The sequence below is a fragment of the Pseudorca crassidens genome, chromosome 1 (genome assembly GCF_039906515.1).
Source record: "Pseudorca crassidens isolate mPseCra1 chromosome 1, mPseCra1.hap1, whole genome shotgun sequence".
Taxonomy (NCBI): Eukaryota; Metazoa; Chordata; class Mammalia; order Artiodactyla; family Delphinidae; genus Pseudorca; species Pseudorca crassidens.
The window spans coordinates 75,122,719-75,147,093 of NC_090296.1; the positions used below are offsets into that span (position 1 = coordinate 75,122,719).

At 43.2% G+C, this 24,375-nt stretch overlaps 2 protein-coding genes and 1 long non-coding RNA gene across 8 annotated transcripts in view; 2 read left to right on the forward strand and 1 right to left on the reverse strand.

Annotated features, from left to right (window-relative positions):
• The window catches only part of SLC7A7 (solute carrier family 7 member 7), a 36,052-nt gene extending 32,879 nt beyond the window's left edge, over positions 1-3,173 (forward strand). For 4 of the 5 annotated variants that reach the window (XM_067740641.1, XM_067740650.1, XM_067740659.1 and 1 more), the window contains 5 exons: positions 75-198; positions 451-554; positions 850-946; positions 1,896-2,045; positions 2,249-3,173. In XM_067740641.1, the coding sequence (XP_067596742.1) occupies positions 75-198; positions 451-554; positions 850-946; positions 1,896-2,045; positions 2,249-2,752 (979 nt within the window). In that variant the 3' untranslated portion in view covers positions 2,753-3,173. The remainder of the gene's footprint in view (positions 1-74; positions 199-450; positions 555-849; positions 947-1,895; positions 2,046-2,248) is intronic. The other variant, XM_067740667.1, reaches the window with a different exon arrangement.
• A 544-nt stretch (positions 3,174-3,717) lies between these two features.
• Positions 3,718-20,280, reverse strand: OXA1L (OXA1L mitochondrial inner membrane protein). The gene is made up of 10 exons (XM_067740739.1): positions 20,166-20,280; positions 19,547-19,708; positions 7,203-7,416; positions 5,824-5,967; positions 5,484-5,569; positions 5,130-5,294; positions 4,834-4,938; positions 4,581-4,743; positions 4,412-4,492; positions 3,718-4,328 (listed from the first exon to the last, which is right to left on the reverse strand). Exons 1-10 carry the CDS (start codon positions 20,226-20,228, stop codon positions 4,201-4,203), a joined length of 1,311 nt encoding a protein of 436 aa, XP_067596840.1. The 5' UTR covers positions 20,229-20,280; the 3' UTR covers positions 3,718-4,200.
• Positions 20,281-20,385: 105 nt separating this feature from the next.
• The window catches only part of LOC137226278 (uncharacterized), a 96,696-nt gene continuing 92,706 nt past the window's right edge, over positions 20,386-24,375 (forward strand). For both annotated transcript variants that reach the window (XR_010944280.1, XR_010944282.1), the window contains exon 1: positions 20,386-20,550. This is a non-coding gene — a long non-coding RNA (uncharacterized lncRNA). The remainder of the gene's footprint in view (positions 20,551-24,375) is intronic.

The following is a 24,375-nucleotide window of genomic DNA, read 5'->3' on the forward strand; positions in this document are numbered from 1 at the left end:
CGGAGTCTGAGAATGAAAGGACAGTGGGGAGGAGACTGTGGGGCTAATATATCCACTTTTCTGTTTGGCTGTAGGAATCTGCCCCTCTCCATTGGCATTTCCATGCCCATTGTCACCATCATCTACATCTTAACCAATGTGGCCTATTACACCGTGCTCGACATGAGAGAGATCCTGGCCAGCGATGCTGTTGCTGTGGTAAAGGATTTTCACTAGCAGAAGGGTGAGGGTGTGTTTGTGGGCTTTGGGTATCGTGCTGCTCTTCAAAGTCCCAGAAAGCGGGTAGTCCTTGAAAAGAGTATGCCTAGAGTACTGGGCTTGCGAGGTCGTTAGCCCTGCTGTGGAAGAAAGGGTTGGGTTGCTAGTAGGGGGCACCAGGGGGTATGCTTGTCCTTGCCTTCCATCCCCGTTAGGTCCTGCTAATGACTCTTCTCCATTCCTTTCCCTTAGACATTTGCAGACCAGATTTTTGGAATGTTCAACTGGACCATTCCAGTGGCAGTTGCGTTATCCTGCTTTGGTGGCCTCAATGCCTCCATTGTGGCTGCGTCTAGGTACGAGTGTCACCTTTTACTGAGGGGTAAAGTGAAGAGCTGTGGCAGGACAGGGCAGGACTTAACAGGACCCAGACTTTAGTCACCACGATCCCCAAGTGACAGTCACAACGCTTTGGCCTTGTTCGCATCAGCAGCCTCCAGTTCTTACAAATCTCAGTATTGAACTCCGTTCCAAATTATTCAAACCCTTTTGAAGGAGGGGATGCCAGAGAGGGAGAGCCTTGTGGCACAAGAACCAGGCCACACCCACGTCCCCCAAGTTTCTCAGCCTCTCCTATCTTACCCAAAATAGGCTTTTCTTTGTGGGCTCAAGAGAAGGCCATCTCCCTGACACCATCTGCATGATTCATGTTGAGCGGTTCACACCAGTGCCAGCTCTGCTCTTCAATGTAAGTGGTCTCAAGACTGGGGCTGAAAGCCAGATTGTGGGGGAACTTTAGTAGCAGTAGATACAACTGTTCTTAGCTCCCCAGAAGCTCTAAAGAAGATTCTAATAGAAAAACTGTTGATGGACCATCCACTGTGGGCAAGGCACTGTGCTGTAACTGCTGCAGTGGTTTATTTATTTATTTAGGTTGTGCTGGGTCTTTGTCGCAGCATGCGGACCCTTGGTTGTGGCATGCACGTGGGATCTAGTTCCGAGACCAGGGATTGAACCCGGGCCCCCTGCATTGGTAGCGTGGAGTCTTACCCACTGGACCACCAGGGAAGTCCCTGCTGCAGTGGTTCTTGAAAGAATCCATATTCTCTAAGGAATGGTGACCTCCTCTGGCCCGGGATGAGGCATAAAGTTCATGGAATACACTGTAACGACTGCCGTGGCAGACAGTGATGTAGTGTTCAAGGGAAGAAATGGTCACTGTGGGGGTAGAGGGTGAACAAGAAAAACTTCCTGGAGAAAGTGAATTTGAAGTGGATTTTTAAGGTTAGGGTTGCAAATGGTAGCGATGGATGGGCTTTAGTTTGAAAGAAACAGCATCAGAAAGTCCGGAGGTTAAGCAGTGTGGAGTTGGGTAGCAGAAGGTAAAAGCTGGAATTGTATGTTGGAGCTATTCTGGAGAGGCGCTGGGGCAAAAGCTATTTGAGGAACTGTTTTGAGCTGTGCTGTACAGAGGATTAACCTGGCAAGAGTTTGAAGAATGGGCTGAAAAAGGCTACTGACTTAATAGGAAAGGAGCGAGGTGTTGAAACTAAGGTGGTAAACGGGGTGGGAACAGAAAAGGACAGTTGGGGAGACTGAGGACTTGACAAGGGGGTGGATTTGTGGGAGATAAAGGGACTGGCAAGTGCCTTGCGTGACAGGCCTTGAGAGGAGCTGATGTGGGCTTGCGCCTGCAGGGTCTCATGGCGCTGATCTACTTGTGTGTGGACGACATCTTCCAGCTCATTAACTACTACAGCTTCAGCTACTGGTTCTTCGTGGGGCTCTCTATCGTGGGTCAGCTTTATCTGCGCTGGAAGGAGCCTAATAGGCCTCGTCCTCTCAAGGTAGGACCTCTCCATCCCACCTCTGCTGCACCCACTCCAGGGGATTCTTACATTTATTCAGAAACCTTTGCCCGGAACTTGACGGTGGTTCCGAGAGGAAGGGGATGACAAGAACACTCAGTGCTCTGCTGTTCACAGGTGGGGTTTTCTTGGCTGTCCACCCTGAGCTGTCTAATCTCCACTTGTTTCTTCTGTGCCCTTAGCTCAGCATTTTCTTCCCCATTGTCTTCTGCTTCTGCACCATCTTCCTGGTGGCTGTTCCACTCTACAGTGATACCATCAACTCCCTCATCGGCATCGGCATTGCCCTCTCAGGCTTGCCCTTTTACTTCTTCATCATCAGAGTGCCAGAGCACAAACGACCTCTTTGCCTCCGCAGGATTGTGGGTAAGCCTTGGGTCCTCAAGTCGGCTCAGCTATTGTACGGCCTGGTTTTTTTTTTTGGCTTTTTGTGCAAATCTAGTCTCCCAAATCGCCTTCGCCATAGCTCCTACCTGTTGTTGAGGCTTAACTGTAATTGTCCCCTCGGGCCCAGCCCCACTCAGTGCCACCTGAACTCAGCCCAGTTGACCTCTTCTGTTTTGACTCAAACTTCTCTTTGTAGCATCTGCCACGTGGTATGTCCAGGTCCTATGTATGTCAGTTGCTGCAGAGATGGATTTGGAAGATGGAGGAGAGACGCCCAAGCAACAAGATCCCAAATCTAACTAAACACCACGAGAAATCCTGAGATGTGGGCAGCAGGGGCCTCATCTCCTACTGGCTGGAGCCAAGGAAGCTGAAAAGCTCACTTCTTTGGAGGCGTCTGTCCAGAAGCCTCTTAGGCAGCTTCAACAACCTCTGAACTTGCTTTCTGAGAGATGGAGAGTAATTTATTTGTTTTGCTACATATTGTTCCGTATTTCTTTTAAAGGGACAATAAAGCAGACTGTGATGGGGAGCATGCCAGGTGTGGGCCTGGATGTTCCATTGGCACGTTTCCACGTGTTAAGACATCCACTCACCTCCAGTGTGCCTGCCCACTCCTCTTTCCCACTGAAAGACCCAATAATGCTCCAAACTTCCCGTCTCCTTTAGAGAGACGTCAAACTGTCAAAGGTGCTAGACAATAAAAGGGTATGTTCCTGAGCTCTGAATGGCGCTTTTTTTTTAATTAATTTATTTATTTTTGGCTGTGTTGGGTCTTCGTTTCTGTGCGAGGGCCTTCTCTAGTTGCGGCGAGCGGTGGCCACTCTTCATCGCGGTGCACGGGCCTCTCACTATCGCGGCCTCTCTTGTTGTGGACCATAGGATCCAGACGCGCAGGCTCAGTAGTTGTGGCTCACAGGCCTAGTTGCTCCGCGGCATGTGGGATCCTCCCAGACCAGGGCTCGAACCCGTGTCCCCTGCATTAGCAGGCAGATTCTCAACCACTGTGCCACCAGGGAAGCCCCTGGCTTCATTTTTATATAGTGTCTCAAGGACAGCTCCCATTAGCCTGGCAGGAAGACTAAAAACAATCTTATGCTTGAAAGAATCTGAGTATTTCTTTCTCTCTTGAGCCAGTTGCTGAAGGCTGATGCAACCAGTCTCTACACAAGAGAACACCTAAGCTGCTGTAGCAAAATGCTAGGTTGTTCGATAAAAGCTTTATCAACTTCCTCTTAATTATCACTAAAAACTTAAGCATATCTACTTCTTGAAGAATATTTTATAGGTAATCTTGGGGTAAATGAATGTGGTTCCTCCAGATACAGTCTCCGCTTACCACGCATACCTCTGACCACAAAGCAAGTATGGACGGGACAACACATCTAAGCCCTTAATGCCAGGCTACAACACTGAGATGCCTCCTAAGAGCATGGGCCAACAAGAACAATCATCACCCAACCTATTCTTTTCTCTGAAGCACTCAGTCCGTTTCCCTGTTTAATAAGTGTCAGGGAGCAGCACGTAACACGGAAGTTTACTAACTCAGTGGATGGGAAGATCACTTGGCTCCCCAGTGTTCTTTTACACTTAGGTGGAAGAGTCTGTAGTGGAATCCACTTTTAAAATGAACATCAACATGTCCCACAGTTTCTAGGTCTGGGGCAAGGACCCAGCATCAGTTCTTGTTCTAAGGCTGAGTCTCTCAAGAGAGAGAGTTCCTGCCAGTATGAGCAGGGAAGAGAATTCAGCCAAGTGTGTCACTCCAGGGATGCTTTGACTTTGGTTTGTTGCTGCTGCTATTGGGGGTGTTGGGAGGTCCATTCTTTCCATGCTGTAGCAGAGGGTTGTGGGTAAAGGTCTGTCGTAAGGGACCTGGGGGAAGGAGAAAACCAATCTCGATGAACAAAGGAAAGGAAGAAACAAATGACAGAGTTTAGCCTGCAAGTGTTATTTACCCCTGGCTGCTAGCTCCAAGTGATTCCGCATGCGTCGTTCACGCTCCTGTAGCTGATGTGCCATTTCGGCATTCTTCCAGCCTGTGTAAAAAGGATTAAGGCAGTTTGGTCGTGTACCCACTTCTAGGCCACTCTCCCCAGTTCCTATTCACGGAGGACAGGCCCTTACCTGTTTTGAAGCTCTTTATGAAGCCTTCCTGGGGAGGTAATTTGTCTGAGTCATGCACAACACGCTGGGGGATTTTAAGTACAGTGCGTACAGCTGGAATACGGAGGCAGGCCACCTGGCCCAGGGAAAATACGTTGGAGGACAGCCAGTACATGAACACTGCCTGGATGAGAAGGAAGAGAAGGTACTCAGAAGCTGCGTCCCTGGGCAGCCTGCCGGGAGACTTGGAGCCAGCCCCTAAGACATTACTTACCGCGGGGAAATGGATAGTTATGGGCAAGACTGCCAGGGGCATCAATCTGATAAAATTTCTCATCCACTGAAGGTCAGAACTTTGCACGCCAGTTTCAGCACCTAGCTGTAAAAAAAAAAAAAAAAAAAAAAAAAGCAGGGGAAGAATAGTAAATGCATGGCAATTTTAGTTGAATGGGGCTCAGATTTCTTACTCATCAACTCTATGTCTCCAGGGAGTGAAGAATGACCGTTCTATAACTACTTTCCCCTCACTCCCCATTCTGCAGGCCTGGCACTCGGCGAACCTGGGCTTACCTCAAGGACACCCCACATTGTAGCAGTGACCACCAGAGGTAACATGTAAGTGGGGTCAGATAGTGTGAGATCCTGGAACCACCAGAGGCCACCTGTCTGCAGGCTGGGCACAGGAAGGTTAGCCATTTCTCTCAAGGCAATGAAGAAGGAGATGAAGATCGGGGCCTATGACACAGGATAAACAGTGTCAGGACCCTTTAGTAGAAGGGACATTTTAATTACTCCATTACTGAAACCCATGTAGCATAGTATCACCACCACATGCTTTTTTGGGGGGTCTAGGGCATGGGAAACACAGAGGAGTAATTTGATTGGTTCTGATGAAGTTAAAGAAGGGAAATGTTTTTTGCTCACCTGAGTCAGAGGTAGAATGAGAGGTCTGAAGAGTTTAATATCATGCTTTTTCTGGTAGAACGTCATCTCTGAGGAGGCCCTGTAAACTGTGAAGGGAGTGGAAGCTAACAGCTGGGCTAACAGCTAGGTTGGAGGAGGTGACCATCCTCATCACCTGGCCCATGAGAATTCTAACTGACCCTGGCCAGTCATTGAAAGCATTAGGCCTAAGAAGCAGGTAAATCTTAGAACTCGCCCAACTGTAGCAACTCCTGATTTAGGCTGTTCCCCCAACCTGAGCTGAATGTCAGGGAAAGCGCCAATGTGGTCCTCACCCATGCTCATTCTGCAACTGACTCACATTCAGTATGGTTTCCTGTCAACTTGGCCTCTCTGATTCGAGCGGAAAACTTCTGAATCTCTGGCAAGTGGTTGTGGATGTTAGCTGCCTCTCGCTGGCCCTTCACGATGAGAGGAAACACCAGGCAGCGGGCAAGGACTGTACCTGGAAAACACGAACGAAGACTGGAGTGAAATTCAAGCCATTCTGCAGCTAGAAGGCTGAAGGTTTTTAGGTCCTCACTGAAAGGGTCTCCTAGCCCAGACTTTTCCACCCTGTGACTCGTGCCCAAAGGGCCCTAAAACAACGGGTACGGGTATGACAGTTCCTTCGAGGCTCAGTCTTCTGCTTTGATGTCAAAAGTCTGGCATTAACTTCTCTAGGCAAATGACCAGGAATCTTGTTTCCTTGAACAAAAAGGTGACAGAAGCCACTTTTGTAGATCAGTGGTTTCCAAACTTTTCTATGATCAGTGGACTCCTTTTTTCCCCAACTCTAAGTGTAACCCCAATATACATAACAGATAAAATCAAGCTGCCCTGGGTGAGGAGGTAGTCTGACTACAGGATTTTTCAAGCTCTGGCCTTTGCTTTGCTCAGAAGCACTTTTACAGAACTCTGGGGCTCGCAGGAATGAAGTCTGAAAGCCACTATTCTAGAAATGCCTGCAGTAGGAGGTAATCTGGTGGCCTACTGCTTTAGCTCCCTCCTATTTCTTTTCTTACACTTCACATTTCTTGATCATTTCAACAAATATTTATTTAGTTGATGGTATCTGTGGGTAAGCAAGTGGGCCTGGGCTGAGAAGAGACCAGGGGGAGATACAGGTTTAGGCTTTATCAACATTATGATGAATGGTGTGAAGTGGACAGAGAAGGGAGCTAAGGATGGAACCTGGAATCCCAGCACTAAAGGGGCAGGTAGAGTACTGAGCAATGGAGATGGGAGGGTGTGGTCAGAAAGACAGGAAGAAAATCTACAAAGATTGTCGCAAAAGCCAAGGGACAGGGCTTCTCTGGTGGCACAGTGGTTAAGAATCTGTATGCCAATGCAGGGGACACGGGTTCGAGCCCTGGTCTGGGAAGAACCCACATGCTGCGGAGCAACTAAGCCTGTGCGCCACAACTACTGAGCCTGCACTCCAGAGCCCTTGAGCCACAACTACTGAGCCTGCATGCCACAACTACTGAAGCCTGCGTGCCTAGAGCCCGTGCTCCGCAACAAGAGAAGCCACCTCAGTGAGAAGACCGCGCACCTCAACGAAGAGTAGCCCCCGCTCGCCGCAACTAGAGAAAGCCCGCATGCAGCAATGAAGACCCAACACAGCCAAAAATAAATAAATAAAGTTCTAACCCTAAGCCCCCATTTCCCCTACTGTTGTACAAGATATATCCCCCTTACATGCAGCAATGGCCCCCCACCAAGGTAGGCCTAGGTTAACATGCATAAATTCCAGTAAGTTCTGGATCAGTCCCACTGGGGTGTATGACCCCAGCCCAAGCTCAGTGAAGCTCTGTTCTGCAGCAGCCAGGATGATATCTGCAGTGTCTCCAGAAGCCACCTCAGGTACTGCTGTAGGTGGGGGAGTTGCAGGAATGACCGGAGGGGCCTGAACCTGTGGGGAAAAAGGAGGAAAAAAAAAAAAAAAAAAGCCAGGCGTTATATTCGGGGAGGGAGGGACACACACATAGAAATCGAGGTCCCTCTTATTATAACCAATACTGGGGTACTCTCTTGACTCCCTGTTTCTCGTTCTCCCAGGGTAGCCTACATTGTCATAGAATTCAAAGCTTAAAAAGAACATTTTATGCCAGGAAGTCAATTAAAAAGTACATTATTTTCCTGGATTTTGTAATGCTTGTGGTATCTGTCAGCTTTTAAAAACCATTACTTTGTAAAGATTTCTTATTCTAAATAAATATTCCCACTCATATTTTTTAAGAAAGGATATTTTATTTTCCCCTCTAGGCAGAAAGATAAGTTACTCAAAATAAGACTTCATGATTCTCCTTCATGTTGGGAAGTTATTTCTTGTGCATTTTCCAAACTTCAGTCATTTGAGTATCACTGGCACAATTCTGCATACACTGAAACTATTATAATTTTTCTTTAAACAACTCAGTTTTTAAGATCAAAAGTATCTACCTGGTCTCATCCTGAGAAATATTAATGTCCATGAAATCAGGGACATACAAGTTATAATCAAAGATATACAATTATAAATTGTGTCAACTGAAAAAAAAAGCACGAGCTAAAAGTTGAGAACTGTGTGTTATTTGGGGCATTACTGAGGACTTAAGTACAGGACAAAGCCTCTCAGCTGTGAGGGACTGTTCCGAAGAGGTAACACCAAAAAATTACTGCTAATTAAATAAAAACCAGATGTCTCAGGTTAATGAATTTAGTGCTTTTCTATGTATGGAAAGACACCAGAATTTGGGTTTACTCAAATCATTCCTTTGATTTGTACCTTAACTATCTAGGGCCAGTATTCTGTTTCTCCATCCTGACTTCCCTCAGGGTGCACTGTTAGGGGTGACTGCAGTGGCTGATGGTCCCAACATCCTTTGTTTAGTGATAAGACAGGTGACATTCTTTGTCCTCAGCACCTCCTTCTAGGCCATAAACTGGACCAACAATTGGGAGGCACTTCATGACCGATTCTGTCCCATGGCACTAGGAAGGCTGATTCGTAGATCAGGCGAAGACTCTGCTGATAGGCTACTCAATTCGCTAATTTTTGGATCAGGCCCTGTTGATAATCTAAAATTCTCTGGATCACCTGGATGAAGAATATTGCCTGCGGTATCAGTAAATAAAGGATGCTGCAGCCATCAAGCCATCAGCCACCCTCAACTGTATACCCTGAGGGGATTCAGGATGGAGAAAAACAACACGGGTGCTATACAGTTAAGGTGCACATCAAAGGAATGATTTCAACAGGCCTAGACTCTTAAATCATTCCACACATAGAAAAGTACTAAACTCATTCACTTGAGATGTCTGGCTTTTAACACTAATCTTTTGATGTTCTGACTACCTGGTTGTTTTTGCAAAATTCCTACATATCCTGGCTCCTCCCTTTCCTCTTCGGAGTAGTCCCTCGGAGCTATCTCAGAGGATGTCCTCTGGCTTAAGTCCTCAGCAAGACCACTGAATAAAACATAATTCTCAACTTTTAGGTTGTGCATTTGTTTTTCAGTCAACAATTTTGGTGACCACGAAGGGAACCAGAGCAGAACTCTCTCCTTTGCCCAAACTCTAAGAGGATCCAGGGCCTGGTACCAGCAGAGGCCTCTTGGGCCTGTCTGCCTCCTTGGAGAGTCCAGATGAATTTGGGTGATTCTTGGATCTCCTGATTATTGGTTGATGATCCTGAGTTTTATCTGGCAGTGTCTAACTGCCCAGTTGAAAGCTACTGGGGAAACCAGGTGGAAAGACTGGGAGTTACTCAGTTGAGACAATAAGGAGTCTGGACTGGGTGATTAGGTGAGAGGCTGGCCTAACATCTTTGCCTCCAATTAAACACTCTCGCCAAGTCTATGTATGTACAAAACTTATACTTACAAGTACTCACTTAATTGGGAATTAAAGGAAATCTTGCCCTGAAAATAGCCCACACGGGGCTTTTTTTTTTTTGCTGCATCTCATGGCATGCGAACTTCCCGGACCAGGAATCAAACCCACATCCCCTGTCGTAGAAGCGATTAAGGACCACCAGGGAAGCCCTGGGGCTCTTTTACTGCATACGCAGTTAAGTTAGAGAAAGCAGCTTGATAAACCATCTTTTCAGAATTCTGACCTTAAAGAAATAAAAGCCCTTCTGGGGGAACTTGCAAGTCTCTCCCCGTGTCTGAGATGTAAATGTTCTACTTGATCTTCTTAAGTGTGCGACTGCGCACATGTGTGTTGTGTTTTGTGAGAACTTGGTCTCTGCCATCCAGAAGGTACATATATTCTGCAGCCAACTGAACAGACTGAGATTCTGAGCAGTCTTTTTCCGGACTGTGCGAACTCTCAGGGGCTTTTTGCCATTTTAACTTTTGCTGCGTCAGCCTGTACAACAAAGGCCTTTACTTTCTTGGGCTATTTTTGGGAGTAAACCTTCTGTATCTTGGTTAGGTGGCATCCTTCGCACTCTCTTGTGGGGATGCTTCTTTCGTCCTATTGGTCTGAATCACAATTAAGATATATCTCATTAATGGCCAGATGACAGGTCTTTTAAATTGGAAAAGCTCTAAATCAGTAAATCTTTAGAGAGTCTCATTATAAACAGCTGTTTTATCAGGACCCATGGAAAAACCAAATTAGAAGGTGGAAAAATATATATAATGGTTAACCTAAGAACTCCTTTAGTTTAAACCAAACAAAAAACTGGCTTGGGAAGCCTTATTCCTGGTCTCTGCTTCCCCTCAATGGGTGTTATAGATGCTAAAAAAAAAATAAAAATCAATAATGTTAATTAGGTTCATTAACAGGGAAAGAAAAAACCGAAGGGAAGGTCTAGAGACTTTTTCCCAACAAGGTGGAAATTTTAAAGGGACTTGTCCCAAAAGATAAGAAGTCTCTAGATGGTTTTTAAGAAATGGAATAAATAAAATGGACGTTAATGGGACTAAAACAAAAGGTTTTGGTACAATACTACCTAAAGTTGGATGGGCTTTAGCCCCCTTTAGGGATTCCCATTGATCTTCAACATTAAGGGGACCCAAACAAGTCTGCTCTATTTATCCCAATTAAAAATAAAAATGTATGTTTAAAAGGCTGGAAGAAAATTTCATTCATTTCAACAATTACTTGGGGCAACATATAGGCCAATTAGTCAAATTAAAAGATTGACAGGGATTTCCCTGGTGGTCCAGTGGCTAAGACTCCACACTCCCAGTGCAGGGGGCCCGGGTTCCATCCCTGGTCAAGGAACTAGATCCCACATGCTGCAACGAAGATCTCGCGTGTGGCAACATAAATAAATATTAAAAAAAAAAAAAAGATTTACAAAGGGTCTGAGTCCCTTGGCTCAGCTCCCCACTGGGAACCCTAGTGCCTTTTATTTTTTAAAATATTTATTTATTTATTTGGCTGCATCAGGTCTTGGTTGCAACACGCAGGATCTGCGTTACGGTGCGCAGGCTTCTCTCTAGCTGTGGCGCGTTGGCTCAGTAGCTGTGGCTCGCGGGCTCTCTAGTTGTGGCACACGGGCTTAGTTGCCCCATGGCATGTAGGATCTTAGTTCCCCGAACAAGGATCGAACCCACGTCCCCTGCACTGGAAGGCAGATTCTCAACCACTGGACAACGAGGGAAGTCCCCCAGTGCCTTTTATACAAAAATACTATGGGGTCCTAATAGATGGGGGTCCTAACAGAAGGGGGTCCTAACAGAAACTAAAGTTAAAGGTATAAAAGTTAAAAGAATGGAGACAAAAGTTTATAAACTTTGGTATTAAATGAGCTTTATATAAGATCGTTACATGTCTTTTGCCTAATTATATTATGGGAAAGACATGTTTTACTGGGGAATGCTTCCTTGCCCGATATAACACAGGGCATATAAATCTGCCCCTCAGGAAATATAATTAAACACACTAAAGGAAACCAACAGGGTTACCTGGGCCTGCACAATATAAAATAAAAACTGGGAGCAATATTCAAGGGCTAATAAAAATAATAATAGAGATTTTGCTCTGGATTTAACTTGTGAACTCAGAAAGAGGACTTTTGTTGAATGTCTTATGCAAGCTTTTAAAGGCATGGTTAAGTTAAACCCTAAAATTCTAGAACATAGAACTCATGAATTTCAGTTTAGCTGGAAATCTTCTCAGTGATATAAAAAAGCAAATAAAAGAAAATACAGTTGGGCAAATCAAGCTTTTAATATCATTTAAGCGGTAAACCAGTTCTTTGGAGAATTAAAAGCAAGTGTCTTTGTCTTGCAAATCTCTACAAATCAAAAATATAAATACAGCTCACAATGACTTGAGGCTGAGCCTAATTAGCTCAATCAGGTAAAATCTGAAACCAAGGAAAAAAGAGAAAAAGGCCTTTTAAAACTCAAACTGCTAGAAAGGCTCCCTCACTCAAAATCTGGTTCATACTCTTTAAATGATCTGTACTTGTTTTTGAAATCTTTTGTCACTTTGGTTAAGTGAATAAGTATTGTTTCACAGTGACCTATGATACTATGCGACCATGTGTTTTGAAACCTTTTTGATATTTTTGACAAGCTTACAAGTAACAATTCTAACTAAAGTTATTTTAACCTCCAGCTAACTCTGGGATGCTTCAAAGAAACCCTGAGGCATCTCAGAGACAAATTTAAACGTTGGCTTATTTGATAAGTTTAAATTACTTGAGAAATACTGTCAACTGATTGGAGACAAACCTTAGGTTATATTGTATGGGTAAATGTCATTAATATAGCTATTCCAAAATTTATATGGAATTCCTAAAATTCCTGGCATAATGTTATCATAATTCTAGTTATTATCTTAAAATGCTGTACATCACAGCATATCCAAGTTTCTTGTCAATTACATTGTAATCAGATATTTTTCTTTTTAACATCTTTATTGGAGTATAATTGCTTTACAATGGTGTGTTAGTTTCTGCTGTATAACAAAGTGAATCAGTTATACATATACATATATCCCCATATCTCCCTCCCTCCCACCCTCCCTATCCCACCCCTCTAGGTGGTCACAAAGCACCGAGCTGATCTCCTTGTGCTACGCGGCTGCTTCCTACTAGCTATCTATTGTAACCAGATCTTTAACCATGCCATTTTAAGTCTTTTGTGGTTTATAGACAACCACTGTTTTACTCTGGAGCTTTTATAAAATGAAGATCTTCAAGAAGATTCATAAAAAGAACTTTCTGGGACTTCCCTGGTTGTCCAGTGGTTAAGACTCCGCGCTTCCACTGCAGGGGGTGCAGCTTCAACCTCTGGTCAGGGAACTAAGATCCTATATGATATGCGGCGTGGCCAAAATAAATAAATAAATAAAAAGAACTTTTTGACAAATGTAAGTTTCTGATAACTTTTAGATCATACCACTGACTTGGGTAAGAAATTACAAAACTAATGAAAAACGTGATGACTTCATCCAGATCAACAGCAATTAATTAAAAACATGGGACTGAATGAACTGATAAATATCATTTATAATTTTCTGAAATATACTGGCTTTTAATCTTTGTTTTCCAGGAAACCTTTCTTCTTAGGCTATGATCTAAAGCAAGTTGATAAAGTATACATTTGTAAACAAAGATGAAACATTTATCTTTCTACCTGATCCATCCAGAATTTGGCTTCTCCAGCTGGCTCTCTCCTGTGGACTTGATGATATTTTTTTTAATAAATTTATTTATTTTTGGCTGCATTGGGTCTTCGTTGCTGTGCATGGGCTTTCTCTAGTTGCGGCGAGTGGGGGCTACTCTTTGTTGTGGTGCGCGGGCTTCTCACTGAGGAGGCTCTAGGTGCACGGGCTTCAGTAGTTGTGGCACGTGGGCTCAGCAGTTGTGCCTCACGGGTTCTAGTGCGCAGGCCCAGTAGTTGTGGTACATGGGCTTAGCTGCTCCGCGGCATGTGGGATCTTCCTGGACCAGGGCTCAAACCCATGTCCCCTGCATTGACAGGTGGATTCTTAACCACCGGGCCACCAGGGAAGTCCTGACTTGATTGTTACTGTGACCAGATTACAACTATTTATACTAATTATTATTTTAATTTGTTCTCTTTGTTTCCAAATTGTTTATGCCTTGTGTTTCTCTTCGCTGTACTATGATCTGATTAACGTTACTAGCTATAGTACATATCCTGTCTATTTTATTTTTATTTTTGGCCGCATCGTGTGGCATGCAGGATCTTAGTTTCCCGACCAAGGATCAAACCCGTGTCCCCTGCACTGCAAGCACGGAGTCTTAACCACTGGACCACCAGGGAAGTCCTCCTGTTTATTTTATAAGATTGTCTCTTGTATTAACAATGTGTAACCATGGCTAAAAGTCTTGAGACAGTTGACCATATATGTAACTCTACAAAGAATAACTGTAATAGTGCAACCTAGATAAGGGAAAACATTTCCTGGATCCTAACAGACGAGTAAGACAGGTGATCCAGAGAATTTTAGATTATGAACAGGGTCTAATCCAAAAATCAACACATTGGCCTATAAGCAGAATCTTCCCCTGATCTAGGAATGTGTCTTGCTAGCAATGTGGGACAAAATTGGTCATGGAATGCCTCTCAAAAACATTGATCTAATTTATGACCAAGAGGAGGCACTGAGGACAAAGAATGTTGCCTGTCATATCAGTAAACAAAGGATGTTGGGGTCATCAGCCACCGCAGCCACCTGCAAGGGTGCAACCTGAGGGGATTCAGGATGGAGAAAAACAGAATACTGGCCCTAGATAGTTAAGGTGCACATCAAAGGAATGATTTCAATAAGCACGCCCCACCCGGCCCCCACAAAAGCCCAGACTCTTGCATCTTTTGTTACATAGAAAAGTACTAAACTCATTAACTTGAGACATCTGGTTTTTCTTTAATTAAGAGTAATCTTTCGATTCCGACTACTTGTTTTGTTTTGGCTTTTTTTGCAAAACTCCTGTATACCCTGGCTCCTCCCTTACCTCTCTGGAACAGTCCCTCAGAGCTGAGAGGCTGTATCCTAGTCAAGCCCTCAGTAATACCCCAAATAAAACACAATTCTCAACTCTTAGGTTGTGTATTTCTTTTCAGTTGACAACTTGTACCTCATTTACCTTTTTTTTTTTTTTTGCTGCACCCCGTGGCTTGTGGGTTTTATAACTTATGAAAATATCACCAAGTTAATTTTTTTTTCTTGCTGACAACTAACTCTGCAACAGAAATAACATGAACTTATTGACCTTCAGTAAACCTAGGTACAATAAAAGACATGTCTATATTGATTAAACCAGCAAGCTTAAACTAGCTTTAACAACAGGTATTAATTTAATATTGAATATTTCCTAGATCACATGAACCTGAAATTCATTCCGGCCAGTTTCCTTTATATTTAGAAATATTTAATTTGTAAGCGCTTACTTTTAAGTCAATTAAATAGAGGTCTTTTATAAATTTAGAGTGTATACCCAGAGGTAGTGACATATCATATGTATAATGTCTACACACACGTAAACAGACAAAACTAGAGATCTCACAGTTTCACTTAAAAAACTTAGCTATGAATCAGGTATTACAATATAAACTTACTAGTTTATAAATAACAGTTGGAATAAATTAAATTCATTTGCTCAGAAGACTAAGGCTTTGCTATTTGTGGAAAAGACTTAAGATTTGTATTTCTCTATGACATAAATCACAGCAAGACCTTTTTTGACCCACCTCCTAGAGAAATGGAAATAAAAACAAAAATAAACAAATGGGACCTAATGAAACTTAAAAGCTTTTGCACAGCAAAGGAAACCATAAACAAGACCAAAAGACAACCCTCAGAATGGGAGAATATATTTGCAAATGAAGCAACTGACAAAGGATTAATCTGCAAAATTTACAAGCAGCTCAATATCAAACAAACAAACAAACAAGCCAATCCAAAAATGGGCTGAAGACCTAAACAGACATTTCTCCAAAGAAGATATACAGACTGCCAACAAACACATGAAAGAATGCTCAACATCATTAATCATTAGAGAAATGCAAATCAAAACTACAATGAGATATCATCTCACACCTGTCAGAGTGGCTATCATCAAAAAATCTACAAACAATAAATGCTGGAGAGGGTGTGGAGAAAAGGGAACCCTCTTGCACTGTTGGTGGGAACATAAATTGATACAGCCACTATAGAGAACAGTATGGAGATTCCTTAAAAAACTAAAAATAGAACTACCATACGACCCAACAGTCCCACTGCTGGGCATATACCCTGAGAAAACCATAATTCAAAAAGAGTCATGTACCACAATGTTCACTGCAGCTCTACTTACAATAGCCAGGACATGGAAGCAACCTAAGTGTCCATCAACAGATGAATGGATAAAGAAGATGTGGCACATATATACAATGGGATATTACTCAGCCATAAAAAGAAACGAAATTGAGTTATTTGTAGTGAGGTGGATGGACCCAGAGTCTGTCATACAGAGTGAAGTCAGTCAGAAAGAGAAAAAACAAATACCGTAATGCTAACACATATATATGGAATCTAAGGGGAAAAAAAAAAAAAGGTCATGAAGAACCTAGGGGCAAGATGGGAATAAAGACACAGACCTACTAGAGAATGGACTTGAGGATATGGGGAGGGGGAAGGGTAAGCTGGGACAAAGTGAGGGAGTGGCATGGACATATACACACTACCAAACGTAAAATAGCTAGCTAGTGGGAAGCAGCCGCATAGCACAGGGAGATCAGCTCCGTGCTTTGTGACCACCTAGAGGGGTGGGATGGCGGGGGGTGGGAGGGAGGGAGATGCAAGAGGGAAGAGATATGGGAACATATGTGTATGTATAACTGATTCACTTTGCTATAAAGCACAAACTAACACACCATTGTAAAGCAATTATACTCCAATAAAGATGTTTAAAAAAAAAGATTTGTATTTCTCCTTGATAAACCCTAAGGAGGGTATGAACTGGATTTTGGGTGAGGGAACCCTTCCACTGGTTTGAATTTTAAAAGGCCCTTCCTCTTTGGTTTCAGGTTTTACCTGATAGAGCTAATTAGGCTTAGGCTCAGGCTCAGGTCTTTGTGGGCTGAATTTACATTTCTGATGTAGAGATTTTCAAGCCAGACAGTTGCTTTTAATTCCCCAAAGAACTGGTTAGTTGCCTAAATGATACTAAAAGATTGATTTGCCCAACTATATTTTGTTTTTTTAATATCACTGAGATTTCCGACTAAACTGAAAACCAAGAGTTCTTAGGGTTCAATTTATCATGTCTTCAAAAGTTTGGACAAGGCATTCAACAAAGGCCCCCTTTCTGAGTGCACCAGTTAGACCCAGAGCAAATCTCTATTACTATTTTCATTAACCCTGGAATATTAGCTCTCAGTTTTTACTTTGTTTTGTTTGGACTCTGGTAACCCTACTGGTTTCCTTTAGTATGCTTAATTACTATTGTCTGAGGGGCAGATTTATATGCCCTGTCTTATAATTCCAGGCTGGGGAAGCATTTCCCAGTGAGACATAATATCTATCCTACAATATAATTAGGCAAAAGAGATGTAACCCTCTTACATAAAGTCCATTTAAATATTTTTATCTCAAGTCTATCAACTTCTATATCTTTAACTTTAGTTTCCATTAGGATCCCATCAACAAGCCCTGGTCTTAAAAGTAGTCCAGAAACTTCCTTTTTATCCCAATCATTTAATCTATTTTTGTATAAAAGGCTCTGGGGTCCCCAGTAAGAGGTTGAGCCAAGGGACTCAGGCTCTTTTGTCAATCTTTTAACTTGATCAATTGGCCTGTGGCCCCAAGCAATTGCTGGTCAGGTATCGCAGTGTAAGTTTCTTATAGCCTTTAGAAGGGGGGAAAAAGTATATATACACACACACCCACACACACACATTACACTGGAGTAAGTAAATAAGAGTGGACTCGTTTGGGGCCCTTTAATGTTGGGGACCAATAACATTGGTCCATCCAACCTCAGGTAGTGTTGTATCAAAACCTTTTGTTTTAACCCTATTAATATCAGTTTTATTTATCTCATTTCTTAATAGCCATCTAAAGATTTCTTTATCCATTTGGAATGAGTTCCTTTAAAATTTCCACCTTGTTGGGAAGAAGACTCTAGACTTTCCCTTCATTTTTTTTAACCTCCCTGTTAATCAGCCTCATTAACATTATCTTCAATGTTTTGCATCTGTAAGACCCTCTGAAGGGAAGCAGAGACCACAAATAAGGTTTCCCAAACCCTTTTTTTTTTAAATTAAAGGGAGTTTTAAGGTTAACTATTGTGTGTGTGTGTATCCACCTTCTAATTTATTTTTTATAGGTACCAATAAAACAGCTGTTTACAATGACAGCTCTCTAAAAATTTAGAAGTTTTTTCCAATTTAAAGGATCCAATGGCTACTGATAGGTGGTATTTTAATTACAACTCAAACCGATAAGATGCAAGAAGCATCCCCACAAGAGAGTGCAAAGGATGTAGCCTTCACAGATCTAGAAAGTTTACTCCTAAAAAACAGTCTAAGAAATTAAAGGTCTTTGTTATATAGGCTGACGCACCGAAGGTTAAGATGACTGAAGTCCCTGAGAGCTGGCGCAGTCAGACAAGACTGCTCAGAATCTCAGTCTATTCAACTGGCTGCCAAACGTACACCATATATGTACTTTCCGGATGGCAGAGACCAACTTCACACACACGCACGCACACACATACACACACCGGAAGCAAGAAGATCAGGTAGAACATTTACATTTCAAAGACAGAAAAACGCAAGTTCCCTAGAAGGGCTTTTGTTTCTTTGTAAGGTCAGAATACCAAAAAGATGTTTTATCAAGCTGGCTTTCTCTAGCTTAACTGCATATAAAATAAAAAGAGTCCATATTGGCCATTTTCAGGGCAAGGTCTCCTTTAATTCCCAATTAAGTACCTACTTGTAAATATGAGCACAGAAACCTGGCAGGGTGTTAATTGGAGGCTAGCTTTCTGAAAAAAGGTTAGGCCAGCTTCTCAGCTAGTCACCCAGTCCAGACCACTCAGAGTGTCTCAACTGTGTAACTCCCAGTATCTTTCAACTGCGCAGCCAGGTGCCTGTTAACCACTGCCAAATAAAACTCAGGATCATCAAACAATAAATGGGAGATCCAAGAACCAGGAGAGACTCACCAAAATTTGCCTGGACTCTCTGAGGAGGCAGATGGGTACAAGAGGCCTCTGCTGGTACCAAGGCTCAAGTTCCTCAAGTTCCTCAAGCCCGCGTACCGCAAAAAAAAAAAAAGGACTAAATTCATTAACTTGAGACATCTGGTTTTTATTTAATTAGCAGTAAATTTTTGGTGTTTGACCACCTGTTTTTTTTTTTTTTTTTTTTTTTTTTGCGGTACGCGGGCCTCTCACCGCTGTGGCCTCTCCCGTTGCGGAGCACAGGCTCTGGACGCGCAGGCTCAGCGGCCACGGCTCACAGGCCCAGCCGCTCCGCGGCATGTGGGATCTTCCCGGACCGGGGCACGAACCCATGTCCCCTGCATCGGCAGGCGGACTCTCAACCACTGCGCCACCAGGGAAGCCCTAGTGCTTTTCTAAGTATGGAAAGACGCAAGACTTTGGGCTTATTGAAATCATTCCTTTGATATGTACCTTAACTGTCTAGGGCCAGTTTTGTTTCTCCATCCTGAATTCTCTCAGGGTGCACGGTTGGGGGTGGCTGGGGTGGCTGCGGTGGCTGCAGGCCGCAACATCCTTTGTTTACTGATATAGCAGGTGACATTCTTTGTCCACACTTGATATGCAAATTATAATTTTTCTAATACACACACAGAATCACATCTCATACCACCATCAGTGGCTTGCCACCATTCTGGCAAACAACGCCTAGTATATAAAGTAAATCTTTCCTCCTGTGCTCTCAGTAATTTCCCCACTGATTTGAAGATCTATGCCAAGCAGAGATGCTGTCATTTCGCGAGTTGGGTGGAGTGCGGACAAAAACTCTGCTCCACATTCCCCTCCCCCTAGTCAAAGCAAAATAAAAACAAATCAGAAAGAAGCACCACTCCTAACACTGCAGGGACGAAACGTCTCTTACCTGGGCTTCTGCAAAAGAGATGGCAGAGGTACTGAGGCCCCGGGGGCCTGGGGCCGCGAGGAGGACATAGTGCGGGTGCCCGCAGCAGCGGCCGGCTGGGAACCGGAGCCCCGCTGTCAGCGCTTTCCGGGGCCATTGGCAGGGCCGTGCGACGCTGTGGAACTGAGTGGGTAAAAGGAAGATGTAATCCTTTTACCGGGTGAAGTCGCTCATTATGCTCACCGTCTCCCCCCGCCCCCCCCCACCCCGCCCAGACAGGCAGCCAGCTACCACAGGTGAGCACATTCTACTCCCCGCGCTCAGACTGCGACCCTGCAGGCTTGCAAGCTGTGAGTCCTGCATCTTAGCTACTGCAGACCCACCCCGGGGCCCAGAGATTGAGGCTGAGGTTTCCTTAGAAGGAGGGACGCTTGGTCCCAGGGACACACCACGATACTAGGCTGCTGAACCCGCGGAGTCGGGAACGGAACCCTCCCGCGTCCTCATGTGACCCGAGGTCACGAGACGCAGGTCCCGGTGAGAAGATCAGCGTCTTCTCATGCCCACAGCACAAGTCATTCCTCGCTCGTGTCACAGGGATAGGGTGGCATCCTGGCGCTCGGCTCCGGGGCATCCTTACCTGACGCTGGGGCCGTAGCAGGCGCAGAAGCTCCCGGCGTCCGTACATCAACCCCAGCGCCATCTTAGCAGGAAGAGGACTTACGTTCGCGTCTGCGCACTCAGAACCGCAGCCTCGCGGGAGGAGGCCCTTTTGGAAATGGGCATGAAGCCAGAGCTGTCGCCACGCTCAGGAGGTAAAGGAGACTGGAGCTTGACGACCATATTTGAAGTGGGTAAGAAGCTGCACAGGGCCACTTTAACAAGATCGCGCAGAGAGTGTTTTCGGGAGATTGAAGTTCAGAGCCGTATTATCACCACCGGCGTTCGTTAGTGGCAGCGTAAACTTGGGAAGTTTTCTTTATCTTTAAAATCCGTGATTCTCCTGCGACTTGTTAAACTAAAAGGTACCCTCTAGACGACCTTGGCTGTCCTTGGTGTGGGGTTGTCCTGGCCAGTGATGTTCGATTCTTGTTGCTAGATAATACTGTAATCGCAGATCCAGTGAAATTTGAGAGTGGTCTGGAGTTTGACAGGAATTGAGGGAAGGCAGCTTCTAGGAAATATTTTCCTTCCAGATAAAAAGACAAAGCTTCAAGAGGAGGCTCCATCTTTCCCCTTCCCTTTCCTTAGGGGTTGGTTGAGGAGCATCTTGTGACATTGAGGGGACAAATCTTTAAAGATGAAAGATGGATCATTAGGGAGTTTGAGATTGACGTGTACGCACTGCTATATTTAAAATGGATAACCAACAAAGACCTACTTGTATAGCACAGGGAATTCTGCTCAGTATTATGTAACAGCCTAAATAGGAAAAGAATTTGAAAAAGAATAGATACATGTATAACTGAATCACTTTGCTGTACACCCGAAACTAAAAATATTGTTAATCAACTATACTCCAATATAAAATAAGAAGTTAAAAAAAAAAAGCTAACATGCTGAAGATGGTTGTATGGAAAGATAGAAAACCCCTGAATACTTGATGATCATCGAGGTGCTGCAGCAGGCTTGGAAACACCTATCTCCAGATTTTGTTGTGTAAGATAATTGAAGGTCTTTTTTGTCTAGACTGGTAGGTCTCTGTTGCTTGGGTTCTTGAAACTGATAGCATTTCTAGAGATACATGAGGTGAAGTTCCCCTCCTCCAAAGAAAAAAGAAGTAAGAAAGGTGGGAGTTGAGTATGTTTGAACCCCTACGAAGACTCAAACTACAGAATGCTTTTGAAATAGCAAAGTATAGTTTGGGAAAGATACAATAGCTTGAAACGATTTCAATCACTGCTAGTTTGGGCTGGTTATAAATGTATCGGACAGGAATGGTAAAAACAGAAGGCAAAGAAATATAATACAGATTTAGTGGTAATTAGGAGTATGACCTATTAATCATATATATTGGACACCATTGTAAACAAGCTTTTTAAAGATTATTTTGAAAAATCAATACAGTTAGAAGTAATGACAAATATACAGCTACAGAACACTTGGCAAAAAAACCAAAAACCAAACAACCTATCATATGGTAGACTGTTACTTTGGTGGCCCCAAATGAATCATTCCTCTCAGTTTTGCACCCCTGATAGTTCCCTCCTCTTGAATCTGGGCTGGCCTATGACTTGCTTTAATCCTTAGAATTCATTTTAGGCCTATGCCTTAAGAAGACAATACTTTTGCATTCAGGGAGATGCCACTGTGTTGGAAGTTTGACTTCTCAGACTTCCATGCTGTGAAAAGCCCAACCTAACCACACGGAGGAGCACTGAGGCCTTGGCTAACAGCTCCTGTTGAGCTCCCAGCCAACAGTCACCACCAGCTCTCCAGACATGTGAAGAAGGCCATCATGGAAGTGGATTCTTCAGCCTCTACTGTAGTTACTTTGGGTGACTCTCTGTGGAGCAGAGATAGGCTGTTTTCTCTGCTTAGCTCTGCCCAAGTTGCAAAATACAAGCAAGTAAAATGATTGTGGTTTTAAGCCACTGAATTTTGGAGTACTTTGTTGTCTGGCAGTAGATAACTGAAATAAATTTTAATGTTATGTGAATAGGTTTTTGTGCTTGGGAAAAGAGCATTTCCTTACCACTAAAGCTAACTGAGGTCTGCTTATATTAGTTTGCACTTATTTCTGATATTTCTGTGTGTTTTTATTGCCTTTTCATGGGAATTGGTCCTATTTTTCCTTTTAGATGGTACATTTCTAGAGGCAGGGAACAGGCCTCCTATCTTTTGTACTTTTTCCCCCTCATTAAGCTTTTCTTTTTTTAAAAATTTTATTATTTATTTTTATTTTTGGCTGCGTTGGGTCTTCAATGCTGTGCGCAGGGGCTACTCTTCGTTTTGGTGCGCGGGCTTCTCATTGCAGTGGCTTCTCTTGTTGCAGAGCACGGGCTCTAGGCATGTGGGCTTCAGTAGTTGTGGCACGTGGGCTCAGTAGTTGTGGCATGCAGGCTCTAGAGCGCAGGCTTAGTAGTTGTAACTCTTGGGCTTAGTTGCTCTGCGGCATGTGGCATCTTCCCGGGCCAGGGCTTGAACCTGTGTCCCCTGCACTGGCAGGTGGATTCTTAACCACTGCACCACGAGGGAAGTCCCAATGATGGTGTTGATATGAATATTTTCCTTTCCCATTTTGGCTTAGATTTAGTGATGGCTTTCACGAGACCTATGTCCTGGTGGCAAACCTGTTGTGAACATGAGATTTGCACCTGATTTTAATTCTCAGTAGGCATATTAGGTTTTTGAAAGTGACTGACTGGCTGGCTTTCATTAGGATCACAAATTAAAGGATCATAAATTAAGAAAGCCATGATGTAGGTGGTCACTCTAGTTTAAAAAGAGCAATTGCTGTGACTTGGCTGTGTATGCACGCAATGTGTGTGTGTGTGTGTGTGTGTGTGTGTGTGTGTGTGCATTCATGTGTAGTTGTTAGTAGGATTGGGGAATGGAAAGATTGATAAAAACTGGCATAGAGCTTCAGGTTTCAGGCAGAGGAAGAAGAAGGATAAAACCAAAATAGCACATGGCTACAATGAACTCAGTGTTTTCTTCCCTTCTGCTAGGAACTGAATGCTTGTGTCCAAAATTCCAATGTTGAGGGTCAATTCCCCAATATGATGGTATGTGGAGGTGGTACTGATCTACATATAACTTCCAAACAAAATTGAACATCCTTTAAAGGAATACAATACAATCTAGACACTCAACAGTATAATATTCACATTGTTCAACATCCAATTAAAAATTACTAGGCATGCAAAGAAGTAAAAAAATCAGTAGGAGCAAAGTCAATATAAACAGACCCAGAAATAACAGAGATGATGAATTAGCACAAAATTATGTTTAAAAAGCTACTGTAACTATGCTCAGTGATTTAAGGGAAAAAGTTAACATAATGAGGAGAGAAATAGATATGAAAAAAACTAGGTGAAACTTATAGAGATGGAAAATACAATATTCAGAAAATGAACAATTCACTGGCTGGGCTTAACAACATATTAGACAATGCAGAAGAACAGATCAGTGAACTTGAAGACCTAGCAATAGAAACCATGCAAACTAATGCACAGGGAAAATAAAGGCTAAAATATTAAACAGGGTCTCGGTGACTTGTGGGATAATCATAAGTGGTATATTATACATATAGTTGGAGTCCTGGGACAAGGGGAGAGGGACAGAGGAAACATTTGAAGAAATAATGGTTAAAAGTTTTAAAAAATGATAAAAACTATAAATTCACAGATCCAACAGACCACAAGTAGGATAAATACAAAATCATACCAAGCCACATCATGATTAAATGGTTGAAAACCAGTGATAAAGAGAAAAATCTACCCCCACCCCATGTTATTGAGATTCAATTGCCATATAACATATATGTTTAAGGTGTACAATGTGCTGATTTGATATATGTATATATTGCAAAATTGTTATCACAATAAGGTTGGTTAACACATCCATGACCTCACATAGCTATGTTTTGTTTTTTTTCTTTGTGGTAAGAACTTTTAAGATCTACTCATTTAACAGCTTTCAAGTATATAATACAGCATTGTTAACTATAGTCACCATTCTGTAATTAGATCCCCAGAACTTATTCACCCTATAACTGAAAGTTTGTACCATTTGACCACTTTCACCTATTCCCCCCATCCCTTGCCCCTGGCAACAACCAATCTACTCTCTATTTCCATGAGTTCAGCTTTTTAAAGATTATAACATACAAGGGAGATCGTACATAT

Coding starts and splice junctions, on each gene's coding strand:
- OXA1L (XM_067740739.1), bottom strand. CDS start 20,228: ATGGCGCTGGGGTTGATGTACGGACGCCGGGAGCTTCTGCGCCTGCTA. Junction 4,493..4,580: donor CATAAAGAGCTTCAAAACAG/GTAAGGGCCTGT, acceptor CTTTTTACACAG/GCTGGAAGAATGCCGAAATG. Junction 4,329..4,411: donor CTTGGAGCTAGCAGCCAGGG/GTAAATAACACT, acceptor TCCTTCCCCCAG/GTCCCTTACGACAGACCTTT.